The sequence below is a fragment of the Cucumis melo genome, chromosome 6 (assembly GCF_025177605.1).
Source record: "Cucumis melo cultivar AY chromosome 6, USDA_Cmelo_AY_1.0, whole genome shotgun sequence".
Classification (NCBI taxonomy): domain Eukaryota; kingdom Viridiplantae; phylum Streptophyta; class Magnoliopsida; order Cucurbitales; family Cucurbitaceae; genus Cucumis; species Cucumis melo.
The window spans coordinates 23,388,068-23,415,486 of record NC_066862.1 but is presented as its reverse complement, the minus strand read 5'-3'; the positions used below and the strand labels follow the sequence as shown (position 1 = coordinate 23,415,486).

The following is a 27,419-nucleotide window of genomic DNA, read 5'->3' as shown; positions in this document are numbered from 1 at the left end:
TCCCTGATTCCAAGTTCTACAAATAACATGCTCTCCCTAGAAGACCACTCACAAGCTTGGATCTTCGAACCATCAGAGTTTTGAGTAGATTTGGAGCGCAACGCCTTCTTTTTCTTTCACGTTGTTGGCTTATCATAGCTCCTAGATCCAAGATACCAGAACGAAACCCAGGAGCCAATAGTTACTTGGGAGTCATTCTTAGAAGATGTCGAGCGATCATTCCTCTGCGTATAAACTATTGAGTAATACGTCTGGAAAAGATATTGGTAGGTCGTCGGAAGACACTTCGTCTTATCCCGCGATGTGGAGGTTAATTCTTTCAAAGAAGGGATCCTTTCCTCGTAGAAATCTCCCTTAATGGGAAGACCCCCAAAGGACCATAAGTCCCACAAAAAAATGGATAAATCGTCCGCCATAGTATGAAGAGTATTAGTCGAAGGACACCATGCTTCACAAAATGCTCGAACAACATCATTGTTACGATCATAAGTGTATAAAGAAGTTGTTACGACACCATATAAACGAGTACTGTAAAGAAGTCGTGTATTTCGACCAACTACAAGCTCCAACCACTCACAATAGCAGTCAGTAAAGTAGAACTCTCCAGGGACCTTGGTCACAATACCCCAACGTGTTTGGCCTTCAATTAAACGTTGTCCAAGAGTGAGAGCTTTGCCAGAATTAAGAGCCTCATTGTGGATAGAAGATTGCAAGACCCATGCGCTTTTTTTCCCTCAAACAAAGGTATCTCCACGGATAATCTGGGAAGAACTGCGTTGTTGTCTAAGCGTGACCAATGATCTGCAAAAGCGCCAGCCCATGGCTTCTCCACAATGAGACTAAGTCTATCTTCTTTGGGTTGATTTCTATCAGAAAGTATTACGAGGTGTCGAACTTCAGACAAGAATCATTCCGTGAAGTAAACCATCGTTCTGTAAAAGTAAATCATCACAAGCAAGTTAGTGCCGATGACATTGTTTTGGAACAAAGAATATATGAAAACAAAGTAGACGAAGCAGCAGGGTGTCATGATAGAGTTTCATCGTCTATCACGAATAAATCCCAGATGTCGAGGAAGCAGTAGGGCGTCATGATAGAGTTGCATCGTCTATCACGAACAAATCTCAGGCGTCGAGGAAGCAGTAGGGCGTCATGATAGAGTTGTATCGTCTATCATGAACAAACTCCAGGCGTCGAGGAAGCAGTAGGGCGTCATGATAGAGTTGCATCGTCTATTACGAACAAATCCCAGATGTCGAGGAAGCAATAGGGCGTCATGATAGAGTTGCATCGTCTATCACGAACAAACCTCAGGCGTCGAGGAAGCAGTAGGGCGTCATGATAGAGTTGCATCGTCTATCACAAACAAACCTCAGACGTCGAGGAAGTAGTAGGGCGTCATGATAGAGTTGCATCGTCTATCATGAACAAACCCTAGGCGTCGAGGAAGCAGTACGGCGTCATGATAGAGTTGCATCGTCTATCATGAACAAGCCCCGAACATCGAGGAAGCAACATGGCGTCATGATAGAGTTGCATCGTCTATCACGAACAAACTGCGAACGTCGAGGAAGCAGCAGGACGTCATGATAGAGTTGCATCGTCTATCACGAACAAACCCCGTATGTCGAGGAAGCAGCAGGGCGTCATGATAGAGTTGCATCGTCTATCACGAACAAACATTAAACGTCGAGAAAGCAGTAGGCCGTCATGATAGAGTTGCATCGTCTATCATGAACAAACCCCAAAAGTTGACAGTCACAGAAGCAGGACATCCAGGAGATCATAACTTCATATATATTCGCATGGGATCTCCATTTTTTTTAAAAAAAAAAGTCGTTAATAGTAAAAAAAAACCAACCTTTGATAGAGCTTCAAGTTGGTGCAAACTTGAAAAAAAAATTAGGTAAGCTAGGGATAAAAAAAAGAAAAAGAAAAAAGAAGAGATTAACAAAAAATAAATTAAAAAAAATCTTTCTTTTAGAAAAGGTAATATATATATATATATATATATATATATAGAAAACAAAAAAAATAATAAAAAGAAAAGAAAAGAAAAGAAAAAAATCATAAATAAATAATATATTTAAAAAACAGGAAAAAAAAAAGAATAACAAACAAAGAGGAAAGTTAACAAAAAGAGAGAAGAAACTAATTGTTTTTAAAATAATAATAATAATAATAATAACAAATAAATATTTACAAAAAATAAGAAAAAAAGAAGAAAATTATAGAAATCATATGTAAATAAAAAAAAACAATAAAAAAGAAAGAAAAAGAAAAGATTAACAACAAAAAAGGAAAAAAAAAAAGAAAAAAGAAAAAAGAAAAAGTGTTTCTTTTAGAAAAGGTAAGAAAAATATATATATATATATATATAGAAAAAAACAAAAAAAAGAAGAAAAAGAATTATAAATAGATTTTTTTTCCACCCCCTCTTTTCTCTTCTCCCTTTCTTTTCTCTTTTCTTTCTTCTACACTTTTCTTCTTCCTCCTTTGTCTCTTCTTTTTTTTTTCTTCTCTTTCTTCTTCCTTTCCCATTTTTTTTCTTTCCTTCTCCTTTCCTTCTCTTTCGTATTTTTTTTCCTCTCTTCTTTGCATCTCATTCTTTTTCTCTCCTTCTCTCAACTTATTCTTTAAAAAAAAAACGAACAAGCAATGAGTCTTCGTACGATGGTGCAGCGGCAGTGCGGACTAACAGAGGCGTACGGCGGCAGAATGAAAAAAAATCAGCAAAAAAAAAAAGAAAAACTTTGTTTCTTCTTCCTCCCTCTTTGACAGTAAATAATGTGAATGTTCTGCCTCTTTGCATCTTAGCTTCAAGTATTTATAGGGAGTAAAAATAAATCATATCTAGGATTGTTGAGATTTGAGGTTATTTGAAGTTCAAATGGTTAAGATATAGAAAAAGTTGGATTGTTTTTTTTTTAAAAAAAAAAAAGAAAAGAATATATATATATATATAATAATAATAATAATAATAATAATAATTAAAAAGAATTTGTTAAAAGATGAAGATATTTGAGTATTCTGTTAAGGAGAAAAAACTAACGTGAAAAAAAACAAAACATTTCAAAAATAAAAATATACATAAAAATAAATAATAATAATACTTAAAAAAAAACTTTAACTTTTTTTTCTTTTCTAAACAGATAAAAAAAATCCTTCTAAATATGTTAAAAGTATATAAAAAAATAAAAATAAAATAAGTAAATACATGCTAAATTTACTTCCTTCCATTTCTCCTTTTACAAAATATATATATATATATATATATATATATATATATATATATATATATATATATATATATATATATATAGTGATACAACTTCAAAAATATAATAATAATAACAACGGCTTACATTTATGAATTGACAATATTCCAATTTCATTACTTTTAAGCTTCAATCTTTCAATTACTATTTAAAAAAATTAAATTAAATTAAATTTCACAAAGCGTTCTAATCACTCATATCTGAATGCATAGTGATTAATTTGACATTTTTAATGGGAGCCAAAATCAAGAACAAATCGCTTGTATTTTTTGTTTCAGATTATTGTTTTCGAAATTCATCCACTCATACAGGTGTACGAATCTCGAAAAGGGGCATTTGTTGAGCAATAAATTTTGGTCAATTAAATTCCGCCACATCATCACAGTAAACATTGTGATAATCATAATTCGATTGGGTTTGGATAATTAAGTTTTCTCGTACCCGATCTAATTAAGCCCTAAATATAGATTAGGCCAAGAAATAATGGACCAAGCCCGTCAAAGAAGTGGGTCTGGGGACGAATCCAACAACCAAATGGGCCCAAGCCCAGAGTGCCAGGTGGGCTCAAGCCCAAGCCCAACAAGCAAATGGGCCAAGCGTAAATCCAATAGACAGATGGGCCCAAGCCCAAGCCAACAAGCAAACGGACCCAAGCCACCTTAAGCCCATAAAATTTCTCTATAAATAGAGACATCTACCATTCATTTAAGGGACTTTTTGGTTGAAAAGAATAATCGAAGCTCTGAAGAATTAAAGACAAAAAAAACTTTTGAAGACTCTCAAGACGTGCAAGTTATCATCAACCTCGAAATCATCCTTCTGAAAGATCGAAGACTTGGAAGATCAAACTTTCCTTGAATTCTAGAAGATTGAAGCTCGAATTGACTTGTAATTACAACTTCTTGAAGATCGATGACCACGAAGTTCTAAATTTTATTTTTTGTATTCGAGAGAAAGAATCAAAGGAGTAAATATTAGAGATTGTATCCACAATACAAAGTTCGATTCCACGAATTTAATTTCTCCTGAAATCTCGTGTGAACAGGGCGACTTCTACGATCAACAATTAATAAAAAACATTCTAGAATTCAACAAAAGGGTTTTTCAGGCAACTTCTACAATCAACAACTAATCAAACAAATCTAAAAAAAAAGTCTTAAAACAAAGTAATTTTGAGGAAATTTCAAAAAACAAAGAGTTTTAAGGAAAAATTTAAAATATATCTAAATAAGGATGGTAGGACAGGGCAGGCGGCGAACGGCGGTGGTGGTCAAGGTTTTCGATTTGGACAAGGTAGAGGTAGGGACATGCTTTGTTTTCTCCTTCTTCTCTTTCGTTCAAATATGTTCTGTAAAGAACAGATTGAGGTTTTTAAAGGGGAACTCCCTGCGCTTCCCAATGAGTTCCCCTAAATCTCTTGATACATACATGATTTACGTCGGAAGATACACCATCATTATTTAAATTTGTTCATTTCTGTCGATGCCCATATGTACACGTTGGGAGATGTAGGGGTACTCTCGACGCAGTGACCAATGGCGTCGAGAGTAGGCATTTAATGCTGACGCATAACGTTACTCTGCAAGAGATAAACTCTATATCGATGCGTCTTTCCATGCATCGGGAGATATCCTATTTTTTAAGGCCCTTCGACGGTATAAATAGGCGTAGGGATACGCGTAAAGGGTTTAAGCTTGTGTGTGTTTAATTTTTTTAATAAGTACTTTTAACTTGGTCATCTAGGGCATATTTATAAAACCGTAATGAAAATGAATGTAGTCTTAATGAAATTTCATTTAGTGATCAGTTGCAAGCAGCTAAAATCACAGATGTAATTATATTACTTTTAACTAATGACAGTTGTAATAGTAACCACATAACAGTTATAAGAATAACGATACAATGTAACTTTCAGGTGCATGTTGGATTGAATACTTTCGATTCGCCAATCAAGTTGCGTTTGTTGATTACAAATTTAGGGGTGTGCTCTAGATGTCAGTACAATTGCAAAACACAAGTAAACAACACCAAAAAGGTAATCAAATGGAGCTCACTTTTCTTATTACATTGATATATTATGTCTTTACTAAGGCAAACATGAACCAAAATATCAATTATGTAGAACATATTTAAAATGAAATCATTTTAATGTTTGGTTTCAAATTCTTAATGAGAAATTTTTATATAATCAAAGTTCATTTGAACTATTAAGGTGTTAGTTCAAAAATGATTTTACAATCAAATGATTTTTTAGATTCATCACCTAACTCCTATTTCATTCCAATTATTTTGAGAAAAATAATATCTCGAGTAAGATTATCTAAGGAAAATTTTTTATTAGAGAAAATTTTACCATTTAGCTTTTCATAAATAAAATCTTTTAGTTGGGCTGTTAGAGTAAATAACACCGTAAGAGTGTTATATTTTCTATGTTAAGCTACCCATCATTAGCAAATGTTGTGCATCAATCCCCTGAAATTTTGTAAGAAATATATTTAGCACGAAAAATAGTCAAATGGTGTAAAAAGGCCCAAATTCGAGCAAAAGAGCACAAAATGGTACATATAGAATATATTTACAAAAGTGCCACGAAGATCAAGTTGTAGCCTCGATTTGCTTGCAATATATATATATACTCAATTAAATCCAATTTCACCAAAACTAACTTTTCCCTCCAAAATCTCAAATTAACTTAAATCCTCAATTAATTTAATCAATCAAATCTTTTTCAATAAATCAAACTTCCAATATGAATTATCTTAACCCAACCATAACAACTTCAGAATCAATATTTATCTTCCTGCAGAATAATTAATTATTTTCTACAATAATTAATTATTATTTATCTTTCTCCAAAATAATTAATTATCTTTTTTTAATAATTAATTATTATTTATCTTTCTTCAAAATAATTATCCTTTTACAAATAATTATATTTTCCCAGAATATAATTATTTTACTTTTTCTCCTTTAATAAATATCATTTCTCCAAAATACAATTATCTTTTCCTTAAATAATTATATTTCAACAAATATAATTATCTTTTCCTTTAACATAATAATTATATATATATTTCCACATATACATATAATTATCAAACCTCCAACCAACTTTCCACCCCACAATTTAATTAAATAACATCCATAATTATTTAATTAAATTCAACTTCAACAACACTAAAAATTCACAATTTTACTTAATTATCTTAACTTACCATTTAATCAAAAACTCAACAAACACCCCATGCCAACACCTCTCATTAATTAAATATTCATCTAACAAATATTTAATTAATTTCAATGCCCAAAATCAAATAATTCTCGTTAAATGAATTCAAAATAACACTCAATAAATAAAAAGCTAATTAAACAAAATTAAGATAATTAACTCCAAAATTATCTTAATTTTTGGGGCGTTACATTAACCATGTTAAACGATCGTATTAATCATGTTAAACGTTTGTTTAGATAATGACAACATGATCGTGTAATTCATTTTAAATGATGGAAAACAGCTTCAAATTTAAACGATCGTGTTGAAAATGGTAAATGATCGTTTAGATTATATCAAAATGATATTTAAACGATATTGATATTCTTGAATATAAGGAAGATGGAGTAGCTTAAAAGAATTTTGTCGAAAATGACGAAGATGAAATATGATATTTAAATAGAAAAATAAATCGTTTAAAAATACAATAAAGAAAATCTAGAAGGGAGATAAAGAAATTTGAAAGAGAAAATGAATAGATCTTCGAGAAGAAGAAAGAGAAGTGTAATATTTAAAAATAAAATCTAAAAATTATGAAAATATTTTAGATGCTTTGTATGTTTTGTTTTTTTACATAACTGCTAAATATTTTATAGTTGTGTTATATTCTAAGTTATTCTAAACAAGATGGAGAGATGAAAAAAAAATTATATAAAGCCTTAAAAAAGGGAGTTAACAAAATAAAAGCAAATGGGTTAGAGGTGAAAGTAACAAAGAAAGAAATGTGGAAGTGATGCTAGAGAAGTTAAGAAATGGGCTTAAAATGGAGTTACCAAAATACTCGGCTTCTGTTATTCCCATTTTAGGTTCCAACACCCCATTCTCCCTCTTTCCTTCCCTCTTCCTTCTCTCTCTCTCACTTTCATTTTCTGTGCAGAAAGCTTTGTTAATGTATTTTAATGGCTTCGGTAAGATTCTCTCTTCTCCTCCTTCTATTCTATTTGCAATGCTATCGAGTTTGATCCTCTCTGAATGAAGATTTTGTGCGAGTTTGATCTTCTGCCTGAAGATTTTGCAAAGTTTTTTCGGGGAATGTGAATTGTGATAACGTAACATATCTTAAAAGGAAAAAACAAATCTATTGTTATGGCTTAGCTATGACGTTTTTATATTATAAACGACATTTGCTTGTATCGACCATGCATTTTCGCATTCCATCAATCGAATTATGGATATAATTCTATAATATGGCTTAGCTATGATGTTTTGTATCATTTTCAGGTAGAAAATGGAATTTGTGAATTTGTTGCCTATAGAACATTCAGAATGGGAAAGAATCTGGCATAAATTTGGAATCTATTGTTTTGTTTTTCCTCCGTCGTGGGAATGATGATCAATATATGATCATGAATAGCTTTCATTTACTTTTCTCCTCGACACACATGCCTTGTTTGATACCCCACATCAGCAGAAATTATTTCATTGCTTTCATGGAAATGGTCAAATGAATAACCAAAAGCAAACAGAAGATAGGAAGAGATTTACTCATTAACATGGAACATTCTATGCAAGAGAAAAAGCAATGGAAGAACCGACAAATATGGGATTCACAAGTATAATTATGAATGAAAAAGATCTGAGTTCTTGTACTTTTCTAATGTCTATAGCAGGATAAAGGTCGCCCCTTGCCGAAGTTTGGCGAGTGGGATGTCAACAACCCAGCATCCGCTGAAGGATTTACAGTAATATTTAGCAAAGCTAGAGATGAGAAGAAGTCGAATGAGGCTCCTGGGAACACAGCAGCAAAAGACAATACATCCAGACAAGAAGAAAATTATCAATATTCTCCCATGGTAAGCAATTTCACTCACTAATTTTATTTAGTGGACTTGTGCACAAGAAACGGTAAGCAACATATTAAAACATTATATTATATCATTCACTAAAACATCAGAAAATGCTGGCTCATCCAAGAAAATATCCATAAATTCTAGGATTCATTATCGATATTAAATATCCATTTATATCTCACGTATCTTCTATACATGTTAATAAAACATAAAAAATATCATCTACTTAGTCCAATATGAAAATGAATACTAACGACAATATTCATAATTGAGTTTGGAAGTAAAAGCTTAATTATGAATCTAAATAAACTTTATAAATTTTTTTATATTTGCAATAATATCCGTCCATATAAATATCTATTTGATATATCCATAAAATAGAAATCTCAATATTGATACCAAGATCGATATTTTAGTCCTGAACTCAATTTTGGCTTAATCTGGTTAGAATTAACTACAATTTTGTGTTTGGACGCAGAAAAAATGGTTTTGCTGTTTCTGAAACTGCCAGGGAGTGATGATGGTGATGGTGACAACAGACATGGTGAAAGAAGGCCGAAGAAAAGATTTATGAGTGAGATGCAGAATCAAGTAGGAGATGTGATGGTGTATTTCCTCTCTCTCCCTTCACTCACTCTCTCTCTGTACCTCTTACTATATATGCAAAATATAGAATACAAAAATTTTCATGACATGCATATAGAAGTTGAGCGGTGGTTATAGCTTACTGTAAGTTTCGCTCTAATAGAAACTTTTTGCTTCTTTCAGTTTCTTCTCAATGTCACGGATATTGCTGTTCGCAACTTAACCATCTAAACATTTCTGAACCAAGACACTTCGTTTTTGAACCAAAACACATTTCGTTTTTCTAAGGTAATTGCACACGTTATATGATAAAAGAAACTAAATCACAGCTTTCTTTTTTCCTTCGAATACTAGAGAGGAAGAACCAACACACTTCACTCTCTCAGATTGGCCACCTTTATCCAACTCGTTTCATGTCAAATTTCCCAGTTGCTTTAGCTGAAACCTGGAAATTTGTGTTCTGTACTGGCAAATGAATTAGGTTCAGTTGAATTGAAGAATCATTGGAACACTTGAAGAAATATCAAACCTATAGAGATATACATATGGACTACAAAAAGAAAAAGTACACCCCATCAATGTAACACTTGAAAAAGAACTAAAAATTACAGAAGTTCGTCCCTAATTAAGATCTATCCATCCTAAACAATATCAATATCTCTTTCGTCTGGTTGAGATTCTCTCTCAGACCCTCGGTAGCTTGTTTTGCCGTTTGAAGATTTCTGACTGAACAATCTGCCAAATGCACTCTTTGACCTTGATAACGACCTACTTCCGTTAGTTGACTGGCAAGAACCCTTTTTCTTCGAAAGTTCTTCAGATAACTTCTTTACAAGACTATCAAAACGACGCCTAAAAGTTGGGTACCTTGAGATGGATTTAGTGATTCCTCGAAGCCTCCAAATAGTCACGAGAAAAAGGAAAGAAGGATCAGACTAAAACTGAGTCAAATAATACATTAACAGCATATAAAGGTTCTCTGTATCTAATTGAAATTTGAATTCCAACCTTCGAGCTATTGCTTCGAGTTCAGCTTGTCTTCGTTCCGATTGTGGAGGCATTACAGTGGTTGAATTTTTCAACCTCTCAGGATCACCACTCAACAGAACTAATCTATATAAGTATTCCTCTTCTGACTCGGAAAGATTTTCTGCTTTTATTTGGTCTTTGATTATCAGAAGCGGGTTAAAAAACCAATCAAAGAAGGTATCTTTGGGCCTGTTTGTGCTAGAAATTTCAACATTGTCACCTGCATTCATTTGAAAGAACTAAGAGAGATCGAGAGAGAAATCATCATAATTCATGTCTAATGGAATACAGGAGAGGTTAGTGACAAATCAAACACTCACTTAACAGAAGTCCAGCTGAATTTGCTTTTGCAGAGCGTAACAGTGCTTCAAGAATGCAAAAAGCCGGTAAGCCAATGCTAATAACTTGGCTTCCCTTGCTTGACTTTGCATCTTCAATATCTGTTGACGTTATTATTCCTTCACAAACCATAGTTTCTCCATGGTGTTGACACGCCTTAAACAAGCTATCAAGCAGCTTAAGAGATGATAAATATAAATCCACTCAGTATCGGAGCAATAGGACATAAGAAGTGGAGGTAAAGAAATCAGAACTTTAAACACCCATTCAGAGAGATATAGCAGAAAATATCCCCAAGTAAGGTTTATGCAGACTAAAATAATCAAAAGTACCTCAAGCGGCTTCAGATCAATCATAGGTTCCTTAAGTGAATTCATGCGTGAAGGCGGATCACGAAAAGAGCTTGGTCTTGAGCTTGAGGCGGATGTATGCAGACCTGCCGATAATGATTGCCCATCCACTCTTCGATAAGTCAGCCTTCATTATAATAAGTCATTATAATATCAGAACTATTGGAGGAGAGAGCATAACCTACTTATTTATCTACTTAAGTGCTTTAGTAAACCTGGGAAAGCATGATCCCTCAGGCATGTCAAGAACGTCATTGCTGTATTCATCATAAATCGACAAGGATGCAACAATATATCGAAGACCCAATAAAATAGAGGACTCCTGCAAACATAAGCCACAAAAGATCGAAAAATTGGTGATGTATATAGGCATAAAGCATGCATCACATGGCCTATAATGCAAACAATGAATCTCGTTGAAGTCCATTCTTAACTCTGAAAATTGCAAAAAGTCAAATTTTCCAAAATGTAGATGAAGATACAAAAGTGAAAAAGTTAAACTTTATTAAATCATTATAATTAAAATTTGTATTTAACTAAAATCAATGAAGAGGGAAAATGTAAAATATTTGTTTAACTGAAACAGAAGTCTCACTTCACCAGTTGTGTGATTACGATCCAATTATCCATGTATTTATAAAACTAACAGAAATAAAATGTATTTAGAAGAAGCTAATTAGACCCTGACGGTAATAGATTTAATGAACACCATCAAACTTGTATTTAATAATTTAACCTGATAAGCAACAATGCCTGCATAGGCGCCCAATAAGAGGCTCGAAGCAATGGAGCCCAAAACTGAACCAACAACAGCCAATGGCCAAAGTAGGATAATAAGGCCAGCAAAGGGAACACATATTGTCTCTAAAAAGGGACCTTCTCGACCTATAAGGTCATTAAACAAGCGGTGCCACCCTTTGAAAAGCATAATAGGACTTTTGAAGATGGCTATAAACGAGATCATGAATACATCAACAACAATACCAAGAACCCCAGCAATTAAAGCTCCAGGGAGATGGAGCAACCTATAAAAAAATTAACAGAGAATAAGGTCAACAATGGGTCATTAGTATCATCACCAAGGTACTATTACCTACATATTGTAAGCAACGAATATAACATATGGTGTTAATGGTATGCCCTTGTATTATATATAAAGAGGCTTTCAAATTAATATTAATTACATTTGAGGAACCATTAAAAAATTAATTAAAGAACTCAAATGTGAACAATTAGATTTTGCTATTTCTAAATTCTAAAGAATCCTCCCAAGCACTAGGCTTTCTTGAACCCCAAAGGATTGTCTTCCCCAGTCCTATTTTACCAAGATGATGTCTTTTTTCTTACAATTATGCCCACACAATAAAGAGAGGCAGTCCCCTTTGTAGATTTTTAGAAGGCCCATGACATGGTAGTTTGACACTTTGTGGCACAAAAAATCCCCACCACCTTCTCTACTGAAAAGACAATTGAAATGTAAAACATCTTTCCTATCATCCATGGGTAGAGCAGGATAGGAACCCACTGTTTAAAAATATTTAAAGTTGGGGTATAAAATTTTGCTCTTCTTCTTGAAAATTTCTGTCTCCCACTGCCTCCACATTTTTACAAAAGTACCCCCATGATGGATTAAAGAAGAAGAATTAGGACACTTCTTTAAAATTTTGTCCGTGGTTAATGGTAGTATTGAGTCTACTGACCATTGACTCCTTGAAAGAAAAGTGTTCAGATGAAGATATTCAATTCTTTTGACTTCATTCAATATTGTAATAGATAGTATTTTCAAGAGCCATGCCTTTTTCAATTAGCTTATCAACCAATGAAGAGACTTAATAGATAGTATTTTCAATATTCCACTAGATAGTAGGCTTTTATCTCTTGTTATGTATTTTGAGGATAAGTGTCTCATTTCTTTATTTCAATGAAGAGGTTTGTTTCCGTTTAAAAAAAATGAAAAAAAAAAAAGCTTTTCAACCAAGCTTCATATTTGATATTAATGAATATGCTTTTGTCACATAGATCATGTTGAGGTATTGTATAATTCATTTAGATGACTCAAATGATACAATAACCAGATATGTAGACAAAAAAAGGGTAAAATAATAATAATTAATAAATAAATAAATAACCTTATCTCATAGTGTTCCCCATTAGGAGGTGTTCTTTGGCGTAGGTCCTGCATGAATGATCTGTAGGAATGGTAGCAAAAGTCCCCAAAATCTCGGATAACTGTGAAGCATCCTTTAATGGTGTCCCAAGTTCCATCCTGATGTCCCAAATATATAAGTCTCTCATCATACAAGCAAGAACAAAGCATGATAATAGAGAACTAGGTAAAACTTAATCATAGTCATACATAGATGCAATGAAACAATTGATTTTCCTTTGATTCTCCAACAGCATCAAAAGTAGCAAGTACAGGTGAAAAAAATCCATATGCAGCTCCACCAATGATACTTGCAACTATGCTGACCACTGGCCACAAAATCAAGGGAACGGGTAGTGCTCCGAAGCAGAGAACAAATTTTAAAACAGGTCCGAGATGTTTGGCACTGTTAACTCAGGGGAAAAAATGTTAGATCAACTGTGGACGTAAATCATGGAAGAAATGGAAGTAGCTAAGCACACAGCAGATATAAATAAACAACTTTGCAGATTTCCTAATGCCCAACCTCAGAATGCTATAATACGTCCAGAACCAGTGCATTGGCCAAAGGCCTAGTACAATACCAGAGATTCCAACTACCATCAGCAGACATATCAGAGGGCAGAGAATGATACCTGAAACAACAGTCTGGTATTGATACCTTATTTTTTAAACAGAAAAAGTTTATATTAACAATTCAGTCGGTAGGTCAAACTCAAACATACAATTCAGTAATTGGCATCATTATAGTTATTTGATATGCTAAGGATTCCTTTTCAAACTAAAATTTTCCCCATTTAATCTCTTCAACTTTATCTGCAGTCATCAAACTTTATCCAGACCACAAATCTCAAGATAGAAACCGAGGAACCCCAGTAACATTAATAAGAGGGAAAAGCAGGGTACTTTTTGTACAAATTTCCCATGGTACTCTTTTTCAACCCTGTCCTTTCTAAATAGCAAAAACTCAATAGTGTTTTCAGCGACTGCACTCGTTGAATTCATGAGCCTCCTGCAGCCCTTCACATAGTGTTATACCATACCCCACAAACTTCCTCAAGATTGAATGTTCATGTACATCCATCAATTCATCAAGTTTTCCCACCAATAAAAATGTCCTTTTCAAGTTCAATTAGATACTCACATATACTATCCCCCAACCCCCTAGAAACCATATAGTGACCATGGCTTCCTTCAGATTCTAAAATTTGGAGAAGACCCTTGGTTTTTCCCACTGTATATCTTAAACCACTTCTCTATTATAACCCAAAGTGGAATTGAGAGAATCTGTAAAACCAAGGGGTTTCATTGGCAGAGTAATGGCAAATAAGGACAGGACCCATCTTAACTAAGTTTGACAAACTAAAAACGGGTTTTACTAATTAATATAGTAAGATTAAGACAAAGATCACAAGGTGTAAAATCTCGTATGGGACCAAAAGCAAGTGTACAATAAATGGAAACTTGACCGGCACAGCTATGTAAGAGGAAACAAATAGCAGAATTTCCAAGCTAAGAAATCGAAGCTAACCTTTAATGGTGCCCAAAAGCAAAAGGCCAACAAAGAAGGGAATGAAACAAATAAAGTTCCATAGCCAAGAGAAGAACCCCCTAGGAGGTTCCATTGGCAGCCTCAACCAAGCAATCCCTCGAAGATCTTAGTGAAGTCAGAAGAAACCCATCCCTGAAATCAACCTCAATCGAAGCACAGACCACAAAAAACCCGTCTACAGCAGATAAAGTTCCCAAACTCAAACTCCCGAACGATTCTGTTAAAATTTGACACAAAAATGCGCTAAATATCTGAAAATATTGCAAGGCACAAGAAAAGAAGAAAAAAGAACAAGGGTGGAATCCTGAAGTTGAAATTGACAAGAGGAATTTGGGGTTTTGGAAATGGATTTTGAAATAGAAGCAGTTAAAGAAGCGTTTGAATGGGGACAATTGAGTGAAGAATAAAATAATGAACACCGAATCGCTGTGCCAACCGTTTGCTTTTCATCGAATTTACAACGAAGCTACATGACTCTTCCTATATGCTTTTTGCATTGCTTGCTAAGCCAAAGATTGAATATTTAAATTTTGAAGTATTAATTTATGGACTACATTCGAAAGATTGTGTGATGTTCATTTTTCTTCTCTCTTTTTTTCTCCTCTTTCTTTTTTTTTTTTTTTTTTTTTTTTTGAGCAATCTGTGATGTTGAATTTACAATATGTTGCCACTTAACCACATCCACATCCCATATTTCAAGTATAGTAACCTTGTTTGCTTTAGTAATGTTGTTTGCTTTTACCTTTTCATCTTATTTGCTTCTACTTTTTCAGCTAAAACACATTTGTTATGGACAAGAGCAAATATGCCCATGTCTATGTGGTGGCATGTGTCAAAACACTTGGCAATAGGCATTTTGAGCTATAGAAGTTGATTTAATTTGAGTGAGATATTTCACTATTATCAATGAAAAATCTCGTCGAAATACGAATCTCTTATAGAGATTAGAGAATTAAATATCGGAAACTATTTGGAAAAGGGAAAGGAAAGGAAGGAAATCATTTCCACGTTTGGGTAAAGGAATAGGTTTAATCCCTTATTCCTTCCTAATCTTTCTCTTTCTTCCGCAATTTCATTGTTATTCTTGTTGTTGTTATTATTATTATTATTTTAAATTAAGAAATCTCTTATTATTACTATTTTAACACTATATTTTAGAGTTGTCCGATGAAATGAAGCTTGCCTACTGCAGGGTCATTCTACTCGATAATTCGTGATTGTCTGTCCGATTGAACTACATGACTTGTTTTTGTTTTGGTTTTTATTACTTTTTATTATTATTATTTTACATTATCTTGATGTACGATGTAATTGATGTTCATCATTTAATGATATTCGGAAAAAAACATGTGTTTTCTGTATTTGATTTCGTTTCAATGCTATTATGTTGGTCGTCACTTTCCTAAATCGATTGTTAACGATACACAATTTTCGATATTACACTTACATCACCAATTTAAAGAAAATATATGTAATTTATTTCGCATGTAACACATCAATTAATTTTTTGGCTCGGAAAACTTGTGTACAAAACATTCAAAATTGACATCGTATTTACGAAAGCTAATGAAACATGTTTTTTTTATAAAAATTCCAAATTTCAGTAAATAAAATACGAATATTTGTGTATTGGATTTACAATACAATTTTTTTAAAAAAAAAATACATTTATACGAATTGAAAAAAAGAAATAATAACTTTTTTTCATAATCCTTCCTACATAATTCTTCCTTCAAGTAAGGATTATCATAATCCTTTCCTTTTCATAATCCTCCTTTTTTTCATAATCTTTTCGCCCCTTTTTCCTTTCCTTCTCCCAAACTCCCCCGATATATATATATGTATAAATATAAAGAAAAAAAAGTGAAAGTTGGTTAATTTTGAAAAAAAAAATTTAATAGTGTAAATTAAACTCATTTATTAGAAACTACAATTTTAATTGAAAATCAAATAAAATGATGTTTGACATTTTATCATATATGAGAGTTATAAATTTGCAATTTCTTTGACTTGAATGAGTTGTGTATGATTTTAGTCGAATAACAACTAAATTGAGTTAAATTTAACATATATTTCAAATTTTATATTTATATGAATTTATTCAGGGGGGAGTTACTAAATTGCTAGCCTATAAATAGTAACTTGGTTCTTCATTTGTGGTATCTCACTCCAGATCGAAGAATTCTCTTCTTTCTTCCTTCTTTCCTTTCTTTTTTTTTCCTTTGATGTTAAGTTGAGTTGAGAGCAAATATCCAAGAGTTTTGCTAGATCCAAGTAGTTCAAGGCTACAACTCTATGAAGTTAGTCATTGTATCATGTTGAGACAATCATTGTAGTATGTATGCAAGCCTGTGCAGAACGAATAATTGTCTTCTGGACAATGCTTTTTCAGAAGCATGCTTCGACTACAGTTCGAGTATATAAAGGTCATGAGGTTCTTTTAAGTATTTGATTATTTTCATAGTCACACTACTACAGAAATTAGATTACTTGACGTTAATACAGTGTCAAGTAAACCTTTATTTGATGTTTTTAAAAGCGTCAAGTAATCGACTGTCAAGTATAGTCAGATTACTTGACACTAAAAAACCGTCAAGCATATGCTTACTTGACACTGTATTAATGTCAAGTAATCCATCGCACTTGTATAGTTGACACTATTTACATGTCAAGTAAAATTGTATAGTTGATACTATTTTTCCGTCAAGTAAAATTGTATATTTGATTTAAGTAAGATAGTATATTTGACATGTATTTAACGTCATGTATACTATTTATTAATATATTAAATATACAAATTTTCTAGAACAATTATCATAAAAATTAAATAAATGTTAAATATTCGTTAAAACAAACAAAATAGAACTTATAACAACCTTTCACGCCTTGAAAGTCCAGTTGTTTTTCCAACTGCAACGTGAAGTGAAAATACACATCAATTGTATATCAATGTTCAAATTGTAAAACCGTATTTAAGAATGAATATTAACTTACATCAACATCACTACCTTTCAAGGTTTTTAGCTTGACCAAGTTAGAATTTTCAATCTCAATAATACCTTGAGTGTCTTTTCTTCTAGTAGAATTTGACAACAAAATAAAAGAGGCTTAGTCTCGCTCAACTCAAATGGAAAACAACAAGACATGCACAAAATTAGATTTATGTATAAAAAAGGTCGCTGAATACAAACTCTAGGTTTATCTCCCTGATCATCAGATTCATCCCTAGGTTCTTGTTCAGATCCTTCCTCAAATTCCTCCTCCTCCTTATGATTAGCTTCTACCTGTAATACTAGATTAAATACAAGAATGCTAATTGACCTCTGCCCTATTATTGTAGTATGAATTACAGGGATGCTATTTACTTGATGGAATTTTCTTTCACGATTCACTTTTTCAATCTTCTCATTTTGTTTATGAGCTAATTTTTGCATTCTAATAACAATCAACATCGTCACAATATAAGTAACAATTATATATAATCACTTTTGGTCAGATAACAAATGTATATCCTTGTTTAGAAGAAAAATCATATGAACCGATAACAACTAAGTCCAGAATTTCTCGGTCAAAAAACATATAAGAAACCGATGGAAAAACGTATTGCCAAGAACAATGTTTATTATGGCAAAGAATACATATACATCTTAGACATGGAGATATGAAACACTTGTTGAAGGAAGGAACTATTTCCTTAGAGTTTGTTAGATCTAAGAAGAACCAGACTGATTCTTTAACCAAAGGACTAACTAGAAAAATGATCGTTCTAGATTCCTCCGTAAACATAGGTGTAAAGTTCCACTATGATCCATAACACTTGAAATAGGGTGGTCTATTACGATAGACTTGATGGTTTATAGCCTCTTACTGGGTGGTCTGTTGCGATAGACTTGATGGTCCATAACTCTTTGTGTGGATAGTCCTTAAATGGACTTGATGGATGATACTAAAACCTTTTGAGTGGTGCATATTTTATATGGACAATGATGAAGTCTTCATGGCTCTTTTTTAGTGGTTTGTTTCAACAAACTTGATGAAGCACATAACACGATAGTGAAGTTGTGGCCGCCTTCTATGAAAGAGTTTAAAGATCTCTTTCTAGAGCTTTCACGGTGATCCGAGGTTCACGTGCATGGTCATAATAAGCACAAATATATATTGTAGAAACAAAACCAAAAACAGTAATAAAAGTGTGTTGTGAGGGTCTCAACCAGTGCTATTGAAAGTTTAAGATGTAATTCATTCTCCTTAACAACCTTGTTGCCTTGTTTCATTACGCATCAATTCAAATATTCACATATTGATGTTTAAGTTTGATATCCTATCTTAGCTCATAATAGAATTGTCAAAATGATCTGTTTCTTATTTGTCTACCCGATAACTTTGGAGTTATAGTTGTTTGCGGAGGATTGTTGGAAATGACTTGTGGGCCTAAGCCCATAAGCAAAGTTGAGAAAACCTTGATGACTTTCTCCCACATTGAAATATTTACAAGAGGGAAGAGGGTTTAAATGCTAAAGAACTTTATGAGTGAGACTAAATGTGTTGGTGGTGGGCCAGTGGTTTGCTACAACACAACAATTTTGTATTTGACATTCTTACCTTATTTTTCCTACAAAATGTGCCAAATTCGAACTAACCCCTAACAAATAAAGTATTTAATAGGGTGGAGCACAATAAAACCAAATCTATTAAATATAATTAATTAAATAAAAGAAAATGGAAGCAACCGACTCAAGAGATGGTATATGTGCCAATTGAGTGAGAGCATTGAAGTGGAATATAAGGCAATACATTATTAAATTTCTGATAAGGAAGGACGTCAACTTCTTATGCAGCAGAGGTTGAGAAGGGGTTTCATTGAGGTCATTCTTTTTGTTGGAAGCATGGTTTATGTTTATTATTTTTGTGATCACAGCCCTCGTGAAGAGAACATATGGTATTTTGATGCTTGGGGTGTTAGGTGTGTGTTTTCGTCGGTTGGTTGTATGTCCAGTTTGTTTATCAGAATAAAAAGAAAGAAAGAAAGAAAGAAAGAAAGAAAGAAAGAAATCCTAAAATATCAAATCAGTTCCGATTCCAACAAATATTTGTGGGGACGCTTTATGACTAATAATTATTTAAAATTTGAAATGTTGTACTGAATTGAGTTAAACAACAAGAAGGGAGCCTTTATGAATGCTTTGGCCAGCTACCTGCGTGGTTTGGGCCACCTCAGCTTTAATTTCCTAATTTTTAAATTCAAATATTAACTACCATTAATTTAATTAAAACATTATATTCTAATAATAAAAACTATGACCTATATTTTACTTTTTCTAAAATAAAAATTTTAAGAACTTGAAAGGTCTATAAAAAAATTATTTCAAAAATTTAAGGAAAAGCAACTTCATCAAATGTAGTTCAAAACATTGTTTTATGTGTGAAAAGTTGTTTCCTCCAACTTTCTATTTATTCGCTTTTATTGAACTTCAAAACTTTGTTTCTTATACGCCAAACTTAACCGTACTTAAATTGATCAAAATATATAAATCGAGAGGTCACAAGTTTGTAGCTTTTAATTTCTAAATGTTGAATTAAAAATTCGTTTTTTTACCATTTGATTAATATCAATACTTAAAACCAGTTTTCTTTCTTTTTTTTTTCCTTTTAATAGATGAATATGTGATCACTGCATGGCAAAATCAGAACAATTATTAAAATAGTAGTTTGTTGTTAAAAAAACTTTCAAGCGGGATTGTTAATGTAATATTTCCTAAACAGTTTTTTCTTCAATTAAATGTACAACTGTTTTATGTATTTAATTAAAACAAATCTTTTTTAGTTTACTTACTAAAAACGTTCTCTTCTTTAAAATGAATATGCACCTAAGGCGTTTAGATCAAATTACAAGATGGTTGATGTGTCATTTAAGTGAGGTGTTGAGGTAGGATCGTCCATGCATTACCCAACGGAGGCATTATGCGCATAAGAAGTTGGTATAGAACATGCACGTAATATATTTGGTATAAAACACGCACTTAATATATTTAGTACACGATCGTTTAGATTTAGATAAACGATTTTTTAAAATTATTTTGGTACATGATTGTTTAGGTTTATTTACACGATGATTTGCTTTTTTACGCGATCGTTTACTTGTTTGCATTTGGTTAGTCCAATCTAAATGATTTTTTTTCAAGATTCTTTATACACGATCTTTTAGATACTACTATTTTTTGTACATGATAATTTACATTTGATTACCTAAATTTAAACGACGTAAAAAAGAAGAAGAAGAATAGAAGAAAAACAATGGAAAGAAATCGCAGAGGAAAAAGAGAAGAGGAAAATAAGAAAGACGATGAAAAGATTAAACTATGTATAAAAAGAAGAGGAAAAGAAGAAAGACGATGAAAATAAATCTCAGTAGGAAAAAAAAGAGGAAAATAAGAAAGACGACAAAAGAAATGGCAGTGAGGAGGAAGACGATGAAGACGATGAAAGAAATCGCAACAAAGAGGAGAAGAAAGATGGAAGGACAAACCCAAAATATTTAAAAAATGACTAATTTTATGGGTTTTGTTACATAGACCGTAAATAGTTTGGAGTTTTGTTACCTTCATAAAATTTTTCCATAAATAAAAGTGATAAAAAAATTGCACATACAAACAAAGTGGTGTACACAAATTAAATAAAGCAGAAATGTGTTGTTTTTAAAATTTGTCTAAGAATGTTATTTAAAGATCTGAATCTAACTAATTCACGTTGTCTTCTTAAAATAATTTTACTCACTCTAGTAATTAAGTTTCAAATATAATTGCTTCATTGAATAGAGCATGTCACCTTTTTTTTTTCTCTTTTTTTAAAGTAACACGAACGCAATTTTGTGGATGTACCAAACTTCTACAATTTTGAAAAGAGAGATAAATAGTTTTGAAGAGGTACAAAATTATAAGAAAAAATGTTATGTACACAAATTAAAGAGGGCAATTAATTTAAAGACTTAATCGCGACCATTCGAATAGTCGTGTCTTTTTTCTTTAATTCGGTTATTCTCATGAATTTATGCAACTATTCATGAAGGAATATCATTTATTCCAACAATTCATGTTTCTAAAAGTCATCTCCATACTTCTCTTTGTCTTTGTTTTTCGAGCAAAATCAAAAGAGTGTTGGTATTTCAATTGGTACTGGTGCAACTCTGATTAAGTTTTAGCTATTTATCTTGAAGTGACGTAGAAATATCATAACTTTTTGCACTCTGAACAGAGTCGCAAATCGTCTTAAAAAGAGTGTAACGTGCTACTCAACCTTATTACTAACAAGTTTATGTTTGGTTTAGGCGAGGAGATTCTAGGTCTACGTTAAAGTTAACCCCGTAGAATTTTCATGAGTCGACGGCTAAATTTCCAGGTGTTTTACTTCTGTCCATCTTCATGTGTTCATTTGGACGCATCTTTCATTAGGCGTCCAGATCACCATGTGTATATTCAAATTCCAAATCAAGCATTCTGTGTAGGTGTCCAATTTGCTACGCCTAAGTTTGTTTAAAAGCCCACCTCTATCTTCCAACCCATTGTTAGTACCTGTTCCAACAGTTTTTTTTTCTTCAAATTATTGTTAAAATTGAATCTATAAAAGAAATTAAGATGCTGAAATAGTTATTCTTCAAATGGAATAAGTCTGAGCGAAAACCAAATAAAATAAAATAAAATAAAATAAAAAGAGAGAAATTAAAGGCATATATAAATTTCTGATCACTTTTATCCAACCAATTATTATTAAATTTTGATGTTGTAGAGAGCAATGTGAATTAAGATTCTGATTCTTTTCTTAAAAGATTTGGTTTCCCAGTGAAGAATCTAAATATAATAACTACATATGAAACTGAAAACCCTATTCAAAGAATAACATGACCTGCATGTGGATTCTTATTCTTTTCTTAATGCTATTAATTTTGTTTTGTGGTATTTCTACTAATTTTCATATTCTTTTAATTTTAATAAACTCATCCATCCTAAAATTACTTAACAGTTTAACTAAAATATCTCAACTCAACTGTCTGGATAATATTTGTAAACAACAAAAAGAAGTTTACAGTACGAATCGAATCTAACATTTTTATTGTATTTAATATAGTACAAATCTGGTATGTTAAATAATTTGTAGAAGTTGATTTGAGGTTGTAAGACAAAAACTCCAAAAAGTTGAAAAAGATTCAACTTTTTTGAAATGGAATGGATTCCCTCCAACTATCAAAGCAAGGAAGGGAATCTAAGATGCAAAAAGGATACCTTCTTTCTTTTTATAGATTAAGATATATGCAAGATGAAAGTTTCATTAAAACAATTGGTTCATTTAAATTTGCTTTTCTTAAATTTGGAGATTATCTTGTTAGCCACTACACATTTTGGAAACAAATTTGACTAATGTTGAACTAACACCTATTAATTTGTAAACCACACATGCATATATATAGTTTTAGCTTAAAACCAAACTTTCTGGTACAAGATTATTGTTAAGTACTTTTGTAATAGGAATCAAAGTTAAAAGGTCTAACGAGGCTGCTCAAAAGGGATTACACAGTCAAATACCCAAAACTCATTTATTAAAAGTTGCCATTGCGAAGGGATTAGATCAAGAGACCTTTCATCTTTACACCATTTTATAGATAAAAAGGAAAAAGCTACAAATTCTCATGTACTTTCATTACTTTGGCTTTCTACATCACATATTTTGTTTCAACTTTTTTTTTTTACCATGAAACTCCCATACATATCAACAGAGAAAAGTGTCTTACTGTATACTGCACAAGTACAAAGTTGATTTCCCAGGAGTTTCAACTTCATCAGCCACATCGCTTTCAATTGACATTTTAGTTTTTGAGCTCCATATGCACTCGGATCAGGTAATCAGAAGTCATAGGCTTCCTCCTGAGTCGCTTGAAATACTTTGTCCACAAATCAAGTGATCAGACTTCAGAGTACTGATGGAGGGATCATAAATCACTGGCTTCCTTCTTGTTCCTGCTTTTCCTAGGAACATCCGCAGCTTTACATACATTCTTTGGAAGTCTTTTTTTTAACCTATGAACTCTTGTTCTTGTCAGGTGGCCGCAACCCTAACAATCTTATATCAATGGAGGCTCCATAAAGTTGAGAGGATTCGATAACTGCATCATATATTTTAGAAGAAAGATTGAGACCCTCATCCTTAGCCCTCCTGTATAACTCATAAGCCAGCCTTGGTTTACCTTCCTTTGCAAGGGCTTCAATGAGCAACTCGTAACTCACCTCGTTCGGAGAGATATTTCTAACTTTCATGCGGTGAAACCACTCGTAAGCTACACTGCTCATCCCATTACGGACACATCCCGTGATTATTGCATTGTATGTGACTACTGTTGGCTCAATGCCTGATGCAACCATATCATTGATAGTGACTTCAACCATATTAAACTTTCCTTGACTGGTGAAAACCGATGCCATAGTTGTATAGGCATAGATGTTTGGCTCCACCCCGACTCTAATCATATGATCCCAGACACTGCGTGCTTCATCATATAGCTTTCCCTTTTCCAGAGCACTAAGTAATGCCCCATATGAAAGGACAGTGGGTTTTTCACCTTGTTCAACCATTCTCCTAAAGATATCTATAGCTGCAGAAGTTTCTGCAGCTCTGGAACATGCAACAAGAACAGCATTCCATTCCCGACTTCCGGGTCTAAGACCTTTCTCTTCCATTTTGTTGAGTAACCGAACACCCCATCTCCAAATTCCTCTTTTCTTTGCGGCTGTGAGAAGAACATTGAAGTGAGAGACAATTAGTTCATATGACATGTTATTTGGCTTTGGTCCTTTCTCCAACAATTCTTCATAAATCTCCAATGCTGCCCACCATTTCTTAGCTTTCCCCATCAACCAAATCACATGATTACAAACCGATAAGCTTATACCACATTGCTTTTCTCTTATCCTGATGTACAATTCTTTTGCTACATTATAGTGTTCTGCACACGTACAAGCCCAAATAAGTCGCTCCTCTTCAGCACGATCAAGTGACAGTCCTGCTTTATCCATTTCCATTAGAAGTTGCAACACCTTCGTGCTTGCACAGTCACCTTTCACAAGCCAAATCCTCATTACTTGGTAGCAAACGCGTCTTGTAAAGTTTTCGAGCTTCAAGAACTCATTAGCCCAATCTACATTATCGTCTTTCGCTATTTCACCATTATGATATCTTTCTCTCAACTCAACCATGAACTCTAAAGCACCATTCCCATCTTTCATCTTTCGGTACGCTCGCAAGGCTGTAGAGTAGGATACGGGAGACAGAGTTAGGCCTTTCTTCGGCATCTCTTCAAGAATGCCAAGAGCTTTCGTTGCTAGTCCTTGTTCCAAGTAAATGGACATAATCGTGTTGTACGTAACAACATTTGAAACAATTCCTTCCTGTGCCATTTCAGTCAAGACATTTTCCATTTTCGAAAGCTCTCCCGATTGCTTAACTGCACCAAGAAGACTATTGTATATGAACAAGTTTGGCGCAATACGACCATTAGTTTCAATCTTCTTTCTCTTAAGCCAGTCAACAAGAGCTACTGCACACTCCAACCTTCTGTCTCTCCCAAAACCCCGAATCATGGATGAGAACACTTGAAGAGGCAATTCAACCATGTCCTTGAGAACCTGGTCAACATCATCTGCCGTACGAGCAAGCTGCAACTGAGCCGCTAGTGCACGAACATCAACCCTAACATCTCCCACCCCTTCCATTTCTCCCTCATCTTTAAAGCTCCCTCCTCCATGACTATTTCCACCATTAACATTGTCGTCGTCATCACCATCCCAATCCAATCTTCTCTCAGGCAAACCATCTCTAGAATTTGATTCAACCCTAGGGAGTTCATCACCAATTGTTGGTTGTTCAACAGTCCAAGCAGATAAACACCAAGCCTCAAGAGAATTCCTGTTCGGCTTCATTAATGGAACAACTCTAAGCTTAGAATAGCCATGGCGGAACTCACAATTACACACAAATCTCGAATTCTCGTAGCAAAAGCCACTTCCCAAAACACTCAAGTTAAAGGAAATCAAAGAGAAACCCCAATTTCCACAACAACAATCAGAAAAACCAAAACACTTAATCCTTTTCCATGACCTATGAACTACAGAATAAGAACCTAAATCAACGCCGGAGCAACTAGTTGGACACCAATTACTAAGAACATGCATCGTCAATAGAAATGAAGGAGAAAAGATAAGATAATCCCAGAATTCAAACGGCAATGAATTTCAGAGTCCTTATGGATGACTTCCCATCCCAATCAGAAGAAGTTGAAAAGAGAAATGAAGAACAGAATTACCTTACACAGAGAGGAGAGCCAGTGAATGTGCTCCATTTTTGAACTGGAAATGAAAGGATTGAAGAGAAAAAAAAAAATGATACGAGAGTGGATTTGCTTAATGGATTTTCTGGATAATATGGGTTTTGTTTGGTTCCTTTGGACGCTGCGGTCTTCTCACAGCCACTCGATTGGAGTGAGGCGTGTGTTCTGTTTTACCCAAACTCTTTGTTAAAAACCATTTGTATTAAATTTCCATACATACACTGACACTTCCATATTTTTATAGGTTTGAGTAGTTTAGAAAACTAAATATATTAATCAGCTTTAGTTTCTGTTAATCAGTTAATTGTTAGCTTTGCTTGTTGTATTGTCCGCCTGACATTTGGCTATATATATATATATATATATTACCCATCTTCTTCGTTAATGAAATTAAGCAAATTTTATTTACCATGGTAACTCTGCTTTTCAAAGTTTAGGCTTTTGCTTCCATGCCATCTGGATCCCTATCCCCACCGATGTAGATCTATTGATCCCTTCCCAATCGAACTCTTCACCACCTCCATCCTCTTTTACCAGTTCCTTTGTTTTCGCTCATTATTTTTTCAAAAATATTAATACACCAATCCCTATTTTCTTCACCATTTTGATAGCATGAGCTTGGTTTTAGTCTCCAATCCTCTGACTCAATCAAATTATGCTTCATGGTGTCGCATAAACACTCTTAAGCTTCATAGTCAATAACAAATTGGGATTCATTGATGGAACTATTCCTCAATCTATTGAAGAACTGAGAAACTCATGGATAAATTGCAGCCGTGTCGTGACCGCTTGGATCTTGAATGCTCTTTTGAGCGAAATTGCTCCCAACATTAATTTCTTCGATTCCACTTGAGAGATATGGTTTGATGTTCGGCAGCGTTACCAACAAAAGAATTCAACCTCAGATTTTCCACTTAATAATAGATTTCTCTACTTTGTGTCAAGATCAGAAATCTATCGCAACATAATTTACAAAATTGAAAAACTCTGTGGAGTGAACTAGCATCTCATCGTCTGGCCTGCACATGCAAAAAATGCACTTGTGGCGGAGTTAAGAATTTGACTTATTATTTTTAAACTAAATATGTCATAGCCTTCCTCACGAGCCTCAATGACTCTTCCTCACAGTTACTTCTTATGGAACTAGAACCGACTCTTCACCTAGCCTTCTCTTTGGTCAGTCAAGAAATCGAACAAAGATAAACCACACTCAACTCTGCTTAGCCTATAACCACGGCAAGAAAAGTGACTTTCCATGACATTTCTAAAGAAAAAAGATTGAGAGGAGAGGAGAAACAATTGTCATAATATGTGAAAATGCGCTTTTTTGGCGGGAAAAGACGTTGTTTTCGGATATTGTTTTCCGTGACAGTTATTTGGTGTCATAAAAAGGTATAAGATTTTTTTAAATATAATTTATTAAAATAGAAAAACCCAATTTTATTGAAAAAGCACATCAAATCCCTAATTTTTCTTCATCTTCATTTTCCCTCTTCATCTTCCACGCGTCCTCCCTTAACCCAAACCCAAACCGACATCGTTCTATTCTTCCACCAACGCGCGACAGCCGAATCTTCCACCGACTGCTGACCAGCCCTGCTTCCGCCAACGCCCGACTAGCCCAGCTTTCGCCGACGCCTGACCAGCCCAGCTTCTGCCAACGCCCGACCAGCCCAGCTTCAGCCAATGCCCGACCGCACCAAGTCGA

At 33.6% G+C, this 27,419-nt stretch overlaps 2 protein-coding genes across 3 annotated transcripts; both read right to left on the bottom strand.

Annotated features, from left to right (window-relative positions):
- Positions 1–9,445: 9,445 nt before the first annotated feature.
- Positions 9,446–15,013, bottom strand: LOC103491747 (uncharacterized membrane protein At3g27390). Of its 2 annotated transcripts, XM_017045373.2 has the most exons (11): positions 14,777–14,940; positions 14,320–14,557; positions 13,315–13,423; positions 12,999–13,194; positions 12,772–12,908; positions 11,379–11,667; positions 10,858–10,964; positions 10,625–10,769; positions 10,274–10,469; positions 9,933–10,173; positions 9,446–9,821 (listed from the first exon to the last, which is right to left on the bottom strand). In XM_017045373.2, the coding sequence occupies exons 2-11, from the start codon at positions 14,411–14,413 to the stop codon at positions 9,566–9,568; spliced, it is 1,770 nt and encodes a 589-aa protein (XP_016900862.1). In that variant the 5' UTR covers positions 14,414–14,557; positions 14,777–14,940; the 3' UTR covers positions 9,446–9,565. The 2 variants fall into 2 exon arrangements, with proteins under 2 accessions (XP_016900862.1, XP_008450040.1); XM_008451818.3 differs by having other exon boundaries at positions 14,320–15,013.
- Positions 15,014–22,913: 7,900 nt separating this feature from the next.
- Positions 22,914–25,870, bottom strand: LOC103491748 (protein LOW PHOTOSYNTHETIC EFFICIENCY 1, chloroplastic). Its single transcript, XM_008451819.3, has 2 exons — positions 25,688–25,870; positions 22,914–25,298 (listed from the first exon to the last, which is right to left on the bottom strand). Exons 1-2 carry the CDS (start codon positions 25,721–25,723, stop codon positions 23,409–23,411), a joined length of 1,926 nt encoding a protein of 641 aa, XP_008450041.3. The 5' UTR covers positions 25,724–25,870; the 3' UTR covers positions 22,914–23,408.
- Positions 25,871–27,419: the final 1,549 nt, after the last annotated feature.

Excerpts from the sequence above, each read along its gene's own strand:
- LOC103491747 (XM_008451818.3), bottom strand. The coding sequence starts at position 14,413 with ATGGAACCTCCTAGGGGGTTCTTCTCTTGGCTATGGAACTTTATTTGT. Across the intron at positions 10,770-10,857 it reads GAGGGATCATGCTTTCCCAG|GCTGACTTATCGAAGAGTGG; the intron begins GTTTACTAAAGC and ends ATTATAATGAAG. Across the intron at positions 10,470-10,624 it reads TTGATCTGAAGCCGCTTGAG|CTGCTTGATAGCTTGTTTAA; the intron begins GTACTTTTGATT and ends TCATCTCTTAAG.
- LOC103491748 (XM_008451819.3), bottom strand. The coding sequence starts at position 25,723 with ATGGAGCACATTCACTGGCTCTCCTCTCTGTGTAAG. Across the intron at positions 25,299-25,687 it reads GGCTCTCCTCTCTGTGTAAG|CCGAACAGGAATTCTCTTGA; the intron begins GTAATTCTGTTC and ends CCATTAATGAAG.